The sequence below is a fragment of the Podarcis muralis genome, chromosome 11 (genome assembly GCF_964188315.1).
Source record: "Podarcis muralis chromosome 11, rPodMur119.hap1.1, whole genome shotgun sequence".
In the NCBI taxonomy this organism is placed as follows: Eukaryota; Metazoa; Chordata; class Lepidosauria; order Squamata; family Lacertidae; genus Podarcis; species Podarcis muralis.
The window spans coordinates 40864423-40882317 of record NC_135665.1 but is presented as its reverse complement, the minus strand read 5'-3'; the positions used below and the strand labels follow the sequence as shown (position 1 = coordinate 40882317).

General features: G+C 41.2%; 1 protein-coding gene across 10 annotated transcripts in view; it reads right to left on the bottom strand.

Moving 5' to 3' along the window:
• ADAMTS6 (ADAM metallopeptidase with thrombospondin type 1 motif 6) overlaps positions 1–17895 on the bottom strand; it is a 121483-nt gene that overhangs the window by 11817 nt on the left and 91771 nt on the right. For 9 of the 10 annotated variants that reach the window (XM_028749184.2, XM_028749189.2, XM_028749188.2 and 6 more), the window contains 6 exons: positions 15635–15737; positions 14314–14447; positions 13291–13414; positions 9967–10047; positions 6665–6828; positions 5306–5444 (listed from right to left, as the gene is read on the bottom strand). In XM_028749184.2, the coding sequence (XP_028605017.2) occupies positions 5306–5444; positions 6665–6828; positions 9967–10047; positions 13291–13414; positions 14314–14447; positions 15635–15737 (745 nt within the window). The remainder of the gene's footprint in view (positions 1–5305; positions 5445–6664; positions 6829–9966; positions 10048–13290; positions 13415–14313; positions 14448–15634; positions 15738–17895) is intronic. The other variant, XM_028749187.2, reaches the window with a different exon arrangement.

Here is a 17895-nt window from a genome sequence, read left to right as displayed (position 1 = left end):
AACCTCCTCCATTTTGTCTATTGACTGACTTTCACCTCCCTTCCTATAGCACACCACCTTCCTTTGTCTTCTATTAAGCAACAGAAACATATTTCCTAAGCTGCAGAGCACAAACTCTGAAAACCTTGTAGTTACAATAAGGCAAGACAAGAAGGATTGGGGGAGAAACTTCCGAAAGATATTAAAACTAACACTAAAATATATTTACATACATAAAAAGCGGGAAACCAGCCGCAGAGCTGTGGCAAAGGTGTTAAAAAAAAAAGGAGTATGAAAGAAGATTAAAAAAACCAAGAAGCTGATAAATTAATTATACCAGTTGTCAATGCAAAAGATGGTGGAAATATATGGATATGGTTCACAACTGGTATAAGAACTATGTAAACTTGAGGTAACAAAGGATTAAATTTTAGAATCAGTAAAAAAACCAAAATGTAGAAATTGAATTGTGAACAGTGCCTGAGGAGAGGAGAGCAGGGAAGTCTTTATTTATTTATATTGTTTTTCATCAGGATAAGCTTCCAGGGCAGTTTACAAAAATAAAAATACAGCATAATAAAAATACAAAAATAATTGAATGAATACAAACTAGTAGATCAGCAGCAACAGATCAGAGGAAGGAATAGTATTATCTCTGGAAATAATTAAGGAAAAATTAATGACTTTTTAAGCCCAGATCAGTGTCTTCAAATGTTACTCTGTCCATGTCTAAAGTGAGGATGCAATTAAAAGAGGTTTCCTTCCCACAATCCTTAACCATGCAGTCTATCTCCTTAAATCTTTCTTTCATCTTGCAAGACTCCAATACGGCAAAAATAAAAGCTCAAATGGGAGAAAAAGCAATAGGAGAAAAGGTGGGAAAAGGTGGTTGGTGGGGTGGCAATTTAAATCTTCAAAGCTTAGCCCCAGAGTCAGTTTGTTTGCAAATGTACAAATCTGTAAAATGTACAAAGTATATTATATTGTCAATGTACAAAGTATATTATATTGTCAATACTAATCCTTCATCCTGTCTAAGGGAGCTCTTTCACTATATAAATCCCCAGCTAGCAAATTGCCTAGCTAAAATTTATTTTTGAAAAGCTGTGCAGAAGGGAAGATGTTTAAAATTTAAAACCAAGATCTGTTGTGTTAGGAGCTCTGTTACTTGGTCCAAAATGGGATATTTTTAATAAAGCTAGTGGGAGTGTTGGCTCACAGTGGGAAGAATCCTGAAGCCAAGCAAGACAGACAACCCAGATGTTAACTGGCTAGCCAAAGCACATGTTGATCCAGTTAAAAATAAGCTATTTTGTAAAGCCGTGTATTATTGGATTTACCTTATGGTACAATAATGGTAGAGGCCTAAATATATTTCAAAACCACTACTACCTCACTGAAATGCTATTGTCAAGTTTCCATTAAACATTAAATTATTAATATAAACAGCAAAATAAAGTTAGGGACTGTATTTTTAGGTAAAAGCCATTGACCCCTATCTGTGGACACATGAGCATAGCACACCAATATTTCAATTTTGAAAGTTAAATTACAAACCCATACAGTATTTTCTTCTGGCTTGGGCCCTATTCACATGCACACCTCACAGAATGAGAGTCAAATGCTGATGCAGTATAGATTAAAATAGTGTGGTTCTGCCCATTTGACTCTTAATTTTCATCTATATCTTGTTGGGGATTACACAATTTAGAAGTGACTTTCAGCACTGCTAGCTGTATGTGTGAATGACATTTTTGGCTGTGTTCAAAGGGTAAGAATGTTAAATCCTTCTGCAAAGGTTATTCAGAAGCATTGCTTCTACTGTTCAGACATTCTATGTACCGTAAATTTCGTTCCATAACACGCGCTTTTTTGCTCCTAGAAAGTAAGGGAAAATGCCAGTGCGTGTTATGGGGTGAATGCACTGGACCGGAGCCATGGCTGCCGTCAGTTAAGCAAAGCGGGAGCCGCTTGCAGGGCTTCTGTCTCGCTTTGCAAGGCTCTAGCTTTGCCTGCTTTACAGCCAGGAGGAGGGGCTCTCTGAAAGTAAGCAAAGCGAGAGCCGCTTACACGCTCTACGCTTTAAAGCGACCTACGGAGGAGCCGGGGAGGAGGGAGGGAAGGAGAGGCATGGCAGCAAAGTGGGCAGCAGCTGCTTACACGGGAGGAGGGACAGACGGGAGCCATAGCGAGCCGGAAGGAGGCAGGCAATTCAAAGCCAGCAGGCGCTTTTAAAAGCGTTGCGTAGCCAGCAACAGCTGCTGCAGCCTCAGCTAGCAAAGGTCTGCGCACTCTCTAAATGGAGCAATGAGGCTGTGCGCCGGGGACAGGAGGGCATGGGATGAGGGAGAGGGGGAAATGACACGTCCCCAGCGTCTCAGCTGATCCGCTGGCTGCTTGAGCGCGCTGGGGACAGGAGGGCACGGGATGAGGGAGAGGGGGAAATGCATGTCTCCCAGCGTCTCCCCTGATCCGCTGGCTGCTTGAGCACGCTGGTGACAGGAGGGCACAGGATGAGGGAGAGGGGGAAATGCATGTCTCCCAGCGTCTCCCCTGATCCGCTGGCTGCTTGAGCGCGCTGGGGACAGGAGGGCACGGGATGAGGGAGAGGGGGAAATTACGCAAGATAGACAGGATAGGTTTGAGCACATGAGCAGGACTTGGATTGCAGGGGATTCGCCATTAGCTGTGTAAAGCAGCAAAGAGGGAGAGAAGGAGCAAAACGGGAGAGAGGAGCTGCTTACACTGCTGTAAGCGGCTGCTGTCCGGTTGGCTCCTTTAAAGCAACAGTGCTCTTTCCCTCCCTCCTCCCCGCTCAGCTCCCGGAAAAGCTCCTTCTCCACACACCCCACACTGGCTCCTTCTCCCCTTAAACCCCTCGCCTGCATTATTAGCAGCATCCTTCTCCACACACCCCATGCGTGTTCCTTGTCCCTTGAGTGCTTTTCCTTCCCTCCCCACTTAAAACGTGGTTACAAAGTATGGATCCACATGGATCCTCAGGATTTTTGCATTGGGCTACCCCAAACTCACCGTCAGATCACATGTCTGTGGCCACAGCATGAAGCACAAAAATCATACATCCACTGTTTCGTTTAGAATTTTTTTTTCTTGTTTTCCTCCTCTAAAAACTACATGCGTGTTATGGTCTGGTGCGTGTAATAGAGCGAAAAATACGGTACATTGCCCAAATAAATGTTCAGTGTCATCTGATGCCATAGTTCTCTTGGCCCAGTAAGCAGATGCGCCAACTTTAATTTCTGCATAATTCAATAGTATATTTATTTTCTTCTTTCTCAAAATGGAAAACCTACTATGGACCAATAGACAAGGTCTCAAGAACCACCTATGTATTTCTACATGCTCAAAGGAGCTTTGAACTTATGCTTCTTGAACTGCGACCCTCGGTGGAGATTTAAAAGCAGTTTTGTGATATGACATGGAGGTGTTCTATTTTAAGCAAAGGAGGTAAAAAAACAACACTGGAGATAGGTACACTTTTGAATACAACAAATATAGGCCCCTGGATCCTGATCTTTGTCAGTTAAGCCTTTGCAAACTCGATACTAAACACAATGAAAAGGACACTTACAGTGCGATCCCATACATATCTTCCCGAGGTAAGCTCTAATGAGTTCAGTGATATTTACTTCCAGATAAATGTGAATATGGCTGCTGTCCAAATCACTGGTCCTTGCTGCTGGATATGGTTAGGGTAGTGTGCATGCCCCTGGCTGCCAAAGGACGTATGGTGGATAGAACATGATAGCCTGTGGTGTTCTCACTCGTGGTAGAACTAGAGGCACACCCACTGGGCTACTGGGGCACAACCCTCCCAGTAAAAATGTCAAGCATTTTTTCTTAAATCTCCTCTTCAAAATTTCCAAACCACACACACTTTCTGGTCCCACACACATTTTATACTTCCTTGAATTTATGGAAGCATTTCTGTCAGTCTCCTGTTCTCTGGCCAATCACCTACCTGCAGCATTCGGCCAACCCTAATCCAAAAGTATAGCTATGGCAAAGAGGTCCCTCCTATGTGTCTAAGTAGAAAAACCAGATGACTCATTGAGCTACTGGAAACTCAGCCTTACTTGGAATGCTCCACATTCCACATGTTGTTATGAGACCTATCCAGAGCACAGTCACTATAGCAGATATGAAAGGAACCAGGACTGCTTATGGCTCCACTTCCTTTCCCAAACCTGGAAGATATTCTTCTTAATCTCAGGCATAACAGAGGCGGATTGATTAGTCTGGTGTGATGCACTCAGCATGTGAACAGAGATTATGGCTTCACATTTTAAAGACTAAGCCATGCATTGCAATATATTCTGCCGTGCTCTGATGTGCCCTGGCTCAAATGGAACAATTGGGTTTTCTGGCCAATTGATTGGAATATTCTGTTCTTTTAATTTAGAGGGGGGAAGTATTTTGGATAGTGAAAAGGTAAATAGATTTTAGCAGGGAACTGTATGCAACTGGAAGCAAGTTGCATCTTCTGGCTGGCTGGTGTGAGCCAGCAGGCCTTTGAATATGGTAGTAGGTTTGGCTACTCCACTTGATTCTGTTACTCCAGGCAAGGGATTGAGCTCTGCCTGATACCTATTTAGATAACTGGTGCCTATCTTACATTTTTTTGGCATACATATAAAAGAAAACTTCAGACAGAACATCCTAAGTGGCACCATTAACAAAATTATATATGTAAAGATATCTGCATCAGTAAAGGGAGCAAAATACGACCTCTGAATATATATAGTCCTTAAAAAGCTATTTATAATGTTAAAAATGATATTTTAATAAACAATTAGTCTATTTTGATATCCCTAAATGACACAACCCAGATTAAAACCAAAAAGTATGGATGTTTATGCAGCCAGTATGACATTTTTCATGGAAATCACAGAAAGATGCTGATTACAAAACACTTCTCTCTATCAGATAATATATCAGCAATGGTGCTAAGCTTTGATGGAAGCATATGTGACAGACAGGCCCTGAGTCTGCCTCAATTATCAAGAACTACATATGCATACTCCAATTCCTGTTTATTGTATTACTTCAAATTTTACAGCATTCTCCATAAAAGTAACAGTCTACTTCTGGGACAGTTGAAAAGATAAATACTCCGCCAAAAGGAAACATATGTATTTGATGTCTGGAATTATATAAAAATTGTAGAAAACCTAATACAAACAAAAATCTACTCATTACACCATTAAGTTTCAACAACATTTGGAAGAAAAATTCTTAATTATATTCAGACTCAACAAAAATAAGTTTTCTATCTAGCTTTCAGCTTTGATGGGAGAGTTCTTACCTCCAGCACAAGTAGCAGAACATTCTGACCAAGGTAGGTGATTCCACGTAAAGCCAACTTCATTGTCGCCACTGCCAGTACGAGAGATGGGAACATTGAATTTATACCTTATCCCCAGGTTTTGCTCCTGTAGTAAAATCTGCAGTTGAAAATAACTGGTTATACCATTAAAACACTTGGAAAAGAGTGCACTGATATTTAAACAATGGCTGCATTTGTACTAGATATTTACTTCCAGAGAACAGTTCTGAAAATCCTTGCAACATTCCTAGAATTTAGAATAATTACTTATATCTATCTTTCCAAACTGAAATAGTTGAAAGCTGAAAGTGTGTGCCCCCGGTCAAATGCAGCATGATCCCTCAAGGGGAATTAGAAAAGCAATAATATAATAAAATGTTCCTGTCAGCTTTGTAGCAAAAAAGAAGTGGCATGCTAACAATGCAAGCCTTAACAGGCTTACTTGGAAGTAAGTCCCAGTGGGTTCAATAGAACATGCTCCCAAAAGAGCACACATCAGATTGCAGTCTAAATTGTGCTGAGCTCAAAGGTTTGGAATAAGCTTGCCATGCTCCCTATGTTAGAGGCCATAAAAGTTGGTGAAGTAAATATGATTGCCTTGTTTGGAATATCTACAAATTTTCATAATTGAAAAATAATCTGAATTAAACCCATCAAAGCTCTTGATTTCTTGAGAGTGAGGCAATGCCTCATACACAGCAGACTGGGCCAATGCAGAAAATCTACAACGTGGTTTTTAAAGGCAGCAGAGATGCTGTTGCAAGTATCCATGAAAAATACATTTGATTTTAAATTGCTACTGATAAGACTGTTCTATACCTAATGTTTAAATTGCCTACCTAACACATTCTCTCACTTCTACATATAACTATAATGGAACAACAGATGGAACTACAGAAGGAATTAATCCCAGAGGGAAACTGGCCTTAACGTAAAAAGCAATAAGCATTAAAAAAATGCAATTACAAGAATCCGAAGCGTTTGAGCATGTGCAGTGATTTATTTATTAACTTTGCACACTCTCATGCAAGATTACAAAATGCTTAATAAAATCTCCTCATTTTTGAATTAGTTTGCTATGCTGCAGGAGGGCACAGAACAATTGTCTGAGAAACATCACTCCAAAGCCCCTATGGGTATATGAAACTAACTGAGGGCACGTGAAAATAATTTGGATTCTGGCTGAAGAATGGTTATGAATGTGGCTAATGGAGATGTCTAGTGGAGGACAAAGCTCAAAATAATCTGATCCTTTTCCATGGGTACAGCTTCACTTTTCAATTCCAGACTGCTAGACATGAACTCACATATTTTAAAAAGGTAATTGAACTACTTTACCATGACTATGAGATTTTCTGAGATAGGGCCTAAGGCTTCCAAAGATTCTGGTTCATCTGCTGGCCTTTTATAATGGAAAGCTGTCCCAGCAACATCGAATTTTCTAGGCCAGTCGATAGTCCAGGCACCATTAATATAATAGTCATCGTCCTCAGATTTTAAAGCTTAAAAAAATGCACAAAGTGATTAAACAATCAGGGATTCAAAGTGTAGCATCAAATGATGTCATAGTGAATTCAGGTGATTGAAAGGTGGGCACCTGTCAGATTTGGCTTTTCAGTGGTGAAGAGATAAAGATCTGACCCCCACCCCCCACCGCCAGCAAGAAAAGATTCTATGGCTCATGAGTATTCTACAGTTCTCTTAAACTTGCAAAGGGTTGTTGAACAGCTTTTAATATCCTAGTTCAGCTTCAGAAATTCTAGTTCAGCTTCAGAAATTTGCATAAATCAATGTTATGCTTACTTTGTAGCATGTCTTCCACAGTATGATCTATTTTTAAAATGATGACAATGTTACTTTCCAAAGAAATTTTGTTTGTTTCTAATTATTCTTTTGTGGCAGTCACAGTATAACTCTAGCTCTCTAATTAGAACAATTTTTCTAATATTTTGTTTGTTTTAGTTTTCATTCTATAACTAGGTAACTATAGGCATTAAAATATCCAATCGGTATCTTTGTTCTCTAGGGTGTTACAGGGTAATATTTAACAAACATTTTTGTAACTGTGGCTGTAACATGGATCCTGTGGCTTGGGACCACAAGTTGGCAAGAATCACTTGTGGTGGCTACATTCAGGCACAAAGCCAATGTACAACTGTTCCAGGTTTTGCAGACAAAACCTAAAGTATACTATTTCGTGGAGAAAGAGGGAGGGCATGGGCAAGACAACTTAGCAATGCATTTTTCTACTTCTCCCCCTTTTGTTGATTTTTTGATTCCACCTTACACACTAGCATTTGCCACTACCACTTTTGCGCTGATACTAAACCATTTTAATTATTCCCACAGTGTCATTTAATTATTCCCACACTTACAAAAGTAGTAATCAGTATATAATGTCACATTAAATCTACCTATATTGTTTGGTGCCCATTACTGGAAACAGCTTAATAAGTTGCAGTGGGGCTGTATCTTATGTCAGTCTGCTTCAGAGATTTCTGGAGTTAAGAAACCAATGGAAACTACTCCAATTCTAAACACGACTAGCTCTTAATTCAAAATAAAAAATGACAAAATGCTTCAGAGATACCTTAAACTCATGCGGTTTGTAGTAGAAGAATGGCACAGGGTAAAGACCCCAAAAAAGGAAAGGACTGAGAATTAATCTATGTGAATCTGCATTGCATAACTGACATTTTCTGTGTGGTCAGGTCTCATTTTTGTAATAATAATGGCTTTAATCAGAAACCATGAGGATCAGATAGATTCAATTTACTTCTTATGCTGCTGCCTCACTTTCTGGGAGCCAGTGGTGATGGCACAGGAAGTAACCATGGCATTCATTCAATCTTCATTATTACTGGTTTTAAAAATTACCACTGAGGAATGGGGATCTGACTTATGTGAAAGTGGTTATCCAAGACAGCAGCTCACATTATTTTTTATATTGTAAGCTGCCTTTATATATTTTATGAAAAGGGCAGCTTATAAATAGACAAACAAACGAACAAAATATTAATCAGACGTCAGAATGAACTAACACAAGCTGGTCTTCTTTTACCATTAGCCTGAAACACTCCCTGCTTCCCATATATTAGGGATCAACTTACTTGAGGCCCCACCCACTTTCCTCAGAGCCCCAATTTCCATAACCCCCACAACTCTGCTCTTAGCAACTGCCTGGTCCTACTTCTGTGTCTTAGAGCAAAGCAAGCAGGCCCTGAACAGCTGAGATTTGCACCAGCAGTACCCCCTCCCATGGGAGCTAAGCCACCCAAGGGGTAAAATAACGGAACACGACAACAATTTGGGGTTAAAAGGACACAACTTTATTGATTTCACTCTCAGCCCCCTGCTGGGAGTCTGAGGCATGACAGGGTCAGTTAGGGGGGAGATGGGACCATCCCAAAACACAGGTTTACACAGATGGTTTCTCCCAAGTTGCTGAGGGAAGCTCTATGGCCCTTCAGCCACACGGTTCTGACTTTGGACAGAGTCTTCCCTCAAGACCCCACTAACAGGGTACCCTGTTAAAGCCACTGCAAGAAGCAGGTGAGTCACCACTTCACCCCTTCATCAGATGCTGGTACCCAAGGCCTAAACCACCAAAGTTGTGACTATTGCTATGGGGAAGGCAAAACCTGGCACACAGGAAAAATTCATTCCCAGCTCTGAAAACAGCAACCATTAAAAACCATAACAAAGCCTGCAGACCTGTAGAAGACAAGTGAGGCTGCAAATGTAAAGAGAGATTAGAGGGTGGGCTGAGTGGGTGATGCTCTGGGCCAAATGTGCTGTGGTGAGCAGCACCGACCTGCTTAAATGAGCAGGGAGCGGACCAGAGTGAAGACTACCACCTTGTAGTCCACTCCCAGGGCCTGCCCCCTGGGCTGTCGCAGATTGGCTGAATTCAAACTGGGTCTGGTGGGGACCCAGGAGACACCGTGCTGGCCAGGGGGAAGAGCCAACAGCTGCAGAAACATGGCGTGGCTCCAGGAGGATGGGGGTTATGCCGCACCAGGTCATAACCGCCACTCACCTGCCAACTGGGTAAGCAGCCGTTTTTGCATAAATCAGTGCAATAAATGTACATTCAACCCAACATATGCCTCTCAAGGCAACCTAGATGTGGCATTAAAGGCATGATTATATTCAACATGGCCCTTTTTTTGTTAAAGAGCAGCTGGGGGTAGAAATAAGCAACAGGACTGTGGTATTTGAGATGGAAAAGTTAACTCTTTCAACCTGGTTAAATTAGACACCCCGAAGCTGCTGCTAGCTTCAGAAGACAGCTTCCACTTGTACCAACATAAGTTTTCCTTTCAAGGCTACCAACAGCTTTAGGGTGGGCTGGAAATTTTTATGTGGTTCATAGAAGGGGAAGAATTAACACCCCTCTCCTCACACCACAGCCCTGATCAGGTCACTGTGGCTGTTACTTAAAAGAAATTAAAAAGAGACATGTTAAATGCAATGACAGATACATATTCTCATAAATTAAATGGAGTTAGGTAAATAGGCAGTCTTAATGTTATTTGTAGACCTATGCAATTGTATGTAATCTGGTGCATGCCATAATTTTGTTATTTGAATCCAAACCTAATTGAGTTTTTACAAGCAATATAAGAGCATCCTCTTACCAATGTAGTTCTTTGACACAGCCACTTCTTTGATTTCAATGTGAACAGAACCTTTTGGAATCTGAACCACTTCCATGTAGCCTACAGGACAAAGGTGAAACTTATTTTATGTTATCGTTTATAGCTGCACCCATGCTTGTAAATTTTCTAGGAATTACAATATAATATTGAAAGGATTAAAAAGGACCATTGGTTTCTATCTGAATGGTAGTTCTATATTGCTAGTAAAAGCTTATCAATGCACGTTTAAATGCCACATTGTGGTATAGGGTAAGCAAACTTGAAGGAACTGGGTAGCTCCCAGAATCCAGTTTGCATCCTTGTCAAGCTCAAATAGGCCATTGAAATCAGACACCTTGACTGGGTATGGAATCTCCAAGTCTATATTGGGATTGAAAGCCTCAAAATAACTGATTGAAAACACCTACTATCTCAACAAGAGGAAAGGAAGCTATTCCGGACTTCCGGGTTAGCGCGATCGGCTAATGGCGGATTCCCTCCGAGCTCCGGAGGGAATCGGCTCTGCTGGAGACGGGTCCTGCCGCCGCGGCGACGCGGGGACCCTCAGAAACCGCAGGTGCTGAAGCCTGCGGACTTGGTGACTCGGCGGGCACCTTAAGCGCCCCCCCGACCCACGAAGAGCCTTTTTAAAGGCTTCGGAGAGGGTACGGAGAGTGGCGTGGTGCTGTGAGTAAACCGCTACTTCAGTGGAGTGAAGCCGCGAGCCATGGCCGGAGAGCGCTGACTTTTTTCCTTGCAATTCGGACTCGTAAAGAAAAAACCCATGAGTAGAACGGAATTTGGACTTAAAAAATTATTTCCTTCGAATTCGGTACGACCGGGGGATGTGCTAAAGGGAAGTCCGCACCCCCCTTCCTACAGATGATTTAAAGCAAGAATCGGATAACTAAGGTGGAGAGACCATTCCTCTCCTTGTGAGATAAAAGATATTAATTCCACGATTGAAATAAGAAGTTTTGTGCTGGAGAGTAAGAGCTGAATTTTAGAAGTTTCTGTGTAACCCCCCCCGGACCCGGGAGCATCCTGTGTGCGAGCCTGTTGAGGAGACATAAGGAGTTTGACAGCTGTCAAAGGAGCTGTCAAACGAGCTGTCAAAGTTAGAAAAATTTGTTACTTATTATCTTTGCGGATTAAATGTGCTACATTTGAATTTAAGTTGTTGGAAATAAAGAAGAAATAAATAACAAGGTAACGGACTGTTGGAAAAGGACTACTAAGTAACCAGAATCCCTCTAGGGGGAATTTGGAGACATAACAATGGCTGCAGATGGAAAATTACAGGCCAAGCTGGAAAAAATGTTCTTTCTCGTGGGAAAATTACAAGACCAGAGCACAGCTATGGCTATAGGGATTGCGACCTTGAATTCTAAAGTAAGCAATTCTGCTGATTGTGTTAAGGACTTGACTGGAAAAAACTCTGCAGCCGAATCAGAAGAGACATTTTCAGAATTAGAGGAGAGGGAAGAAGGAGTGGAAAAAATACAGGTGGAAAGCGCCAACCAGAAGCCTACATTTGTGGAATACAAGGAAGAAGATCCATGGATTACAAATCTGTTTAAGATGAAAGAGGGAGCCTCTGGGACACTTGGAATATTTGGATTTAAAAGAAATAAGAAATACGATTGGGGCTCCCCCTTTGAACATGGAGGACTGGTTGGAAGAAACTTTGACTTTACTGTGATAGAGCTCCTTCGAGACTGGATGACCAACATAAAGGGCTACCAACAAAACCGGCAGAGAGGGACTGACAGAGATTTGAAGGCCTCGGACGTGAGAAATCCAGGCTAAGAACTGTTACTGTGGACACTTTTCTGGGAGGGGACCGAAACCGGGGAAGGGGGGGAGGTGAGAGCAGAATTTTAAGAACTTTTTATGATTTTTGTGTTTAGTTACCATGATCAATAATTAACATAAAAATGGAAAATTGTGGAAGGGAATTTGGGTCGACCTTAGAAAAGGATATAATGTTTATAAGGGATTTGTATAAGTTAAATTTGGTTAATTAAGAAGAACTAAGTTAAAAAATGATAATAATACTGTAAGGATGAGAGATAAGAACTTGCTGAGTTAACTATTGGAACTGGGATGTATGAAGGGGAGGTGGGGGGAAGTCAGGGAGTGTGGCTAAGAAAGTAAGGATTTGAAATTATACATGTTTTGTTTTTGTCTTTGTGTGTTTGTGTTGTTTATATAAAATGTGAAAACCCAATAAAAATTTAAAAAAAAAGAAAAAAAGAAAGGAAGCTCTTCCCTTTATTGTGGGCCATATCCCTGAAAGCTTTCTATCCAGTATTAACAGCAGCAGATAATTATAATAATATTATTATTATTATGTTTATTACATTTGTTAGTCACTTTATCTTGCCCAAAGCAACTTTCAACCCCAAACAACGTACAATATTAACTCTAGCAGTGGTGTCAGTTAGCCAGAGACATAGACTTGTTATATTGTAGGGGAGCATCCCACTCTGCCTTAAGTTATAATTTTAAAAGCAGCAGACACTGGGAGTGACTTCACAGAAGACTTTGGTTCAGCTAACACTGCTGCACAGGTGAGCTCTGCAGGATGGGTAGTTAAGCCCAATAGCTATTGACATTCTTCTATATATATTATAGATTAAATGCTGGGAGAGCTCCTCCTCAACTTCAGAGCCCTCACTCCACTTCCAGATATGAGCTTAACCACTTCAACAAAGGCAGGAAAGTGAATTGGATTCTGGGAGCAGCCTACTTATTTTAAGTTTCCTGCCTTCAACTACAAGGTGGTGCTGCAACTTTAACTGATTAGCTTCAGCAACAATGGGGAAATGGTCTGGACCATTCTTATGACAAAGACACAGACAAATGACTCTGGTGTAAGTCTGAATGAAACAGAAAAGTTGAAACTCCTACATTATTTCTGGATTCTTCTTGGATTCTCCTTTTCATAAATTCATGTCCTAAATGAGTCACACTTCAATCCCAGAATTATGAAGCAATAATAATATCTATATTTGCTTTTCTTACATGATAACCAGACATTTCTAAGGCAGCTTACAACATGCAAGTAGCAGGAAATAATGGAAGGGAGGAGAAGTAACAGGGCTGGGTCAAAAGTAGGCAACAATTTTATATTAACCAGCACCAGAATAGTTTTGTGACAAATGGACAGGGACTCAAGTAAGTTATGCCCAATCCAACAGCTGGCTAGATTGTAGTGGGGTGTGGAATGGCATCAGCAAGAGTTACTGCTATATTTAATTACTTCCTAAACTGTAGTCCTTTTATAGTTAAGAAAATTTTGGCAAATGCCTTCACACTTACCTCCTCTGGGCAATGTGTCATTGAAAAAACCTTCGATAGCTTCACATGTACTCCCATCTCCTCCACATACTCGACATCTGTCTTCTTTAGCATCTGATCCCAAAATATTGTCACACCCAACATGCTGAAAATAGGTACAATCAGAATAATTATGCAATAAGATAATTGCATCCTCAGTTAAAAACACTGGGGACAGTAGTTTTAGAAATTTATGGCCAAATTAATGGCATTCTTAAATTATTCTCAAACAAAATTGTTGTGAAATCGCTCTTGCTTTTCTGTTTTATGGTGATGACAATGAGAAACTGCAAATAATAAGAAGCTATTATTTCTTTACATGAACACCTGAACATTTGTACCGCATATTTTGCATTGTACATTATAAATTACAGTGGTACCTTGGTTACCAGCCCTGTTAATGAACTATTCAGTGTACGAACTCCACAAAACCGGAAGTAGGTGTTCTGGTTAGTGAACTTTACTTCAGAAGACAAATGGAAGCCGAACAGTGGAAGGGCCCAGGTGGTGGGAGGCTTCAATAGGTAAAGCTTGCCTTGGTTTAAGAACGGACTTCCGGAATGAATTAAGTTCGTAAACCGAGGTACCACTGTACACCATTCCACTGTTTTGTGACACTGCACTGCTGTACCTGCTATTCCCCCATCCTAAGCACTTGGATGCTGAGGCACCTTAGGATCAGATTGCTAATATTGTTGGTAATCAAAAAACAAACCAACAAGTAGCAGTTATAGTATTTTCTTCATGCGCTTGAAAGAATGTATGCAACAATTCAGAGAAGTTCAGAATGTTCTACTCTCAGCAGCTCCTTTAATTTAGAGCCACCATTCAAAGCAGATCACTGAAACTGGCACAAGTGCTGCTAGTCTGGAAACTTTTCTGAACCCCATGGAAAAGGATGAGTACCCCAAATAGTTTATTATTGGTAGCTTTTACATTAGATGAGGTTCTGATAGGGAAATGTTTTCGAGTTGATTTGGTGTAAATTAATAAGAAGCATGGTACCTTGCATTCTCCATTGATACAAATATCTAGCGAATCTGCATTGCACTGCGTTCCGTCGATCACTGCAGGGGCACGTTCCGTATAAAAGTTGTAACCTTCTGCTAAGCAGTTTAATGCACATGGCTTAACACCACCTAGGCAAATAAAAATACTATTGTATTATATTATATTATATTTACAATTCATAAGTTCACAATATGTGCACAAGGTGGTAAGTGTGGCGAACCATGCCTCACCGTTTCTTGCCACTGCAACTGCTGCGACCATTTTTGACACCAGCTGCTACCCCTGCAGACAACTTTGTGGTTGCTACTGACACTACCAATACTGTGCAGCCAATGCCTGTGGTCACAGTACTTCTAGCATTTCATAAAATTTATATACCACTTGATTGTAAGAAGGAACTCAAAGCAGTTAAACAACCTCAAAGTGGTTGATGAAAGGTTGAGCAGCTACTGTTCACCTCTGCTACAACCAAGGCACCCCAGGAACAGTGTGACAAGAATGCAGGGGGAAGAGCAGTGGTGGGCAAGCAGGCAAGGCAAGCAAGCAAGCAGGGTTCGGAATTGTGCTAATTTGCCACCTCTGCCCCGGCCAACTAAGGCAATTGTCTCATTTCGCCTAACGAGTGGGTCAGCCTGGTTCTGTACTCTCCATGTCTTCTTCACACTTACAATTTCCTCTTCAGCTTCTAGCCTCTCTGCCTGACCCACTTATATTGATGCCATTGGCTTAGCTGCTCTGATGTTAAAAAGGAACTGGGTAGCCTTGGACTAGGCCAGTGATGGCCAAACTTGGCCCTCTAGCTGTTTTGGGACTACAACTCCCATCATCCCTGGCTAACAGGACCAGTGGTCAGGGATGATGGGACTTTTAGTCCCAAAGCAACTTGGAGAGCCAAGTCTGGCCATCACTGGACTAAGTATATGCTAAGAGGGAGAGCTTGGAATTCAGTTCCAGCAGCAGTGAGTATTTTTGAGTTGAGCAATCCAGATAGTCCTCCAGAATAGCCTTCTCAGCAAGAGCCTCCTTTCTGACAAACCTGCTCAGCCACAATCCAGTTCTAGTTTGAGCCTCCATACACTTGAAGAAGGAATAACCTGTAGGGAAGTTCAAAGGATGGGCTATTGACCTGCTTAAGATAATGATATGTCATTACCTGTTATATAGCCTAAGATGCTGTAGAATGCTAAGTATTGAGGGCTTGGATATGAATATCAGCAGTACTGCTTATGCCATCCCCCCCAAGGTCCATTTGGACAGGTAAAGGCCTCCGCACCATGTCTTCCTCAAGCAGTATGATTACAAAACAATGTATTACCTCCTGTATATGGTTTCCAGTTGTAATATTTTCCTCGGAAAGGCATATTGTCAAAGTCTGCACACTGTTTTTCTCGAAAATCGCGGGCCCCAAAAGGACATGGCTAATAAAAAAATGAAATAAGTTAGTATTTGCTAAACTTAAATATTAAAAGGCACACATTAACGGCTCTGCATAAGACCACTGAATTTCACAATAAAAGTTGTTTCAAATAAAGTTGCCAAACAATATATCATAATTGCTTGCTTTTTTAATCCTGCTTCTTTGATTTTAAAACTGGAATGTCAGTTATCAAGTTATTTTAAGAACGTAAAATAAACCTTTTAATTCAAATGCATGTCATTATTCACTTTGTTTATGTAAAGACTAGGCACAAATTCTTCATTAGTATCACAATTTTAAAACTGCAGGCCTCAATCCTAATTAAAATGCAGTTATTATTACTTATATACCACCCTTCATCACAAGATCTCAGGGCAGTTCACAGGATAGGTTCGCAGTCCTATGCATGTCTAGTCAGATAAATGTGAATACAATTGCCACCTCAGTTGTATACTGAACTATTTTGATTTCAATTGGTTGTGTCCAGAATTAAAACCTTCCCATCTAATGCCCTAGGCTGCTTTGCTGGAGCTCAATCTCATAGGAGTATACTAGGAGTCAATCTCAAAGACTTATTATTGTCAATAGTTGTGCCACATGAAGAATGCCAAGATGAGAGCAAGGCTTTGCTAAATCAAAGATTCTGCTATATAAGTTTAATAGAACCAGATAATAGCAGCCAATGTAGGTTGCTGCATCATGCTTCTCCAGTCAGTTTGTAAAATGTGACTAAAATGTTTTATACATGTGGGGAATATGAAACATTAATGATGTTTAGCTCTTGTATTACTACTTGAACAGATATAGGCTTTTGCATTAATTACAGGACAATCTTCTTCACATCCACCAACATTTATGTATCCTGATCAACTTTACTTGGGCAAGTAAGGGTAAGCTGAAGCACTGAAAATGACTCAAGGCCCACTGTCTGAGAAACACTGCCTCAGGCAAATGTCTTTTTCTTTCACTGTGGTTTCAACTACAAGACATGACATTTTCTCTGTGGTTTGGTCATGGCCAAAATGAGGGATGGTGCTAAATGTGTGTGGTTAAATTGGGGAGGGTGGAACTACAAGAAAGGCATTCTTTTTTCACTTCTGATTGGGATATTTGCTTATTGTTGAAATGTGCAAGCCTTTCTAGTCATTTGGAGAAAGAGCACCTTTCTCTAGGTCACGGCTCTGCAGGTCACCCAGTTAACAGTAAGCACTGTACTTGGATTTTGTATTGCTCAATGTGGGCATCAAAGTCGCTGGTTTGGTAGGGAGCAAAACTCCTGCCAAAAGTCAAGCCAACCATGAGAAAAATGTTTTCACATAAACAATAGAATTCTGTAGTTCGATTTTTCACTCTATTGGCAAGTGCTTTGCCAACAGAAAGGGAGAATCTTGCTCTGTATTTTGCAATAGAATGTGTAGTGGATTACCTTGTTAAATTGTCAGATGTGACCTTAAAGGATGCAATTCACGGCACAATTGCCAGTGCAAGCTCTCTCCCTCTGGCAAGAAAATGGGAAAGCTTTTATTATGGATTTCTTCATTTCAAGTGGCAGTTGCTACTTGAGGCATGTACTTTCACCCTTTTTCTAACTCTTCCAGCTAAAACAGGTACAAAGAATAGCCAGTGATGGTGGAGTCTTGCTCTTTAAAGTAAGTACACCTATTGAAGCTTACTGGCTGATGGTCATCAAAGGCAGATATAGGGGAGTGTGACCAGTTCGGCTGCCCAGCAGTCTCCCTGTCTGAGCTGATCTCATTGGAGACGGTGTTGAGGACCAAGACTGCTGGTTTGGGGAGACTTCAACATCCATGTGGAGGTGACTGGCTCTGAGGTGGCTCAGGACTTCACTGCCATGACGGGCATGGGGATGTCCCAACATGTCACCAACACATGTGGCAGGCCATATTCTGGACCTTGTTTTCTCAGCTGGGAGATCTGAAAGTGGGGGATATTGACATCAATCCCTTGTCATGGTCCTATCACTTCCTGTTGAGATTTAGGCTTCCAGCACCTTTCCCCCTCTGCAGAGGACCTATTAGGGTGGTCTGCACTCAGAGGTAGATGGATCCAATGGGTTTCCAGATGGCTTGGAGGACTTTTCTGGCTGATGTGACTGGTGCTCTTGCTGAAGCTCTGGCCAACCCCTGGAACATCCAAAT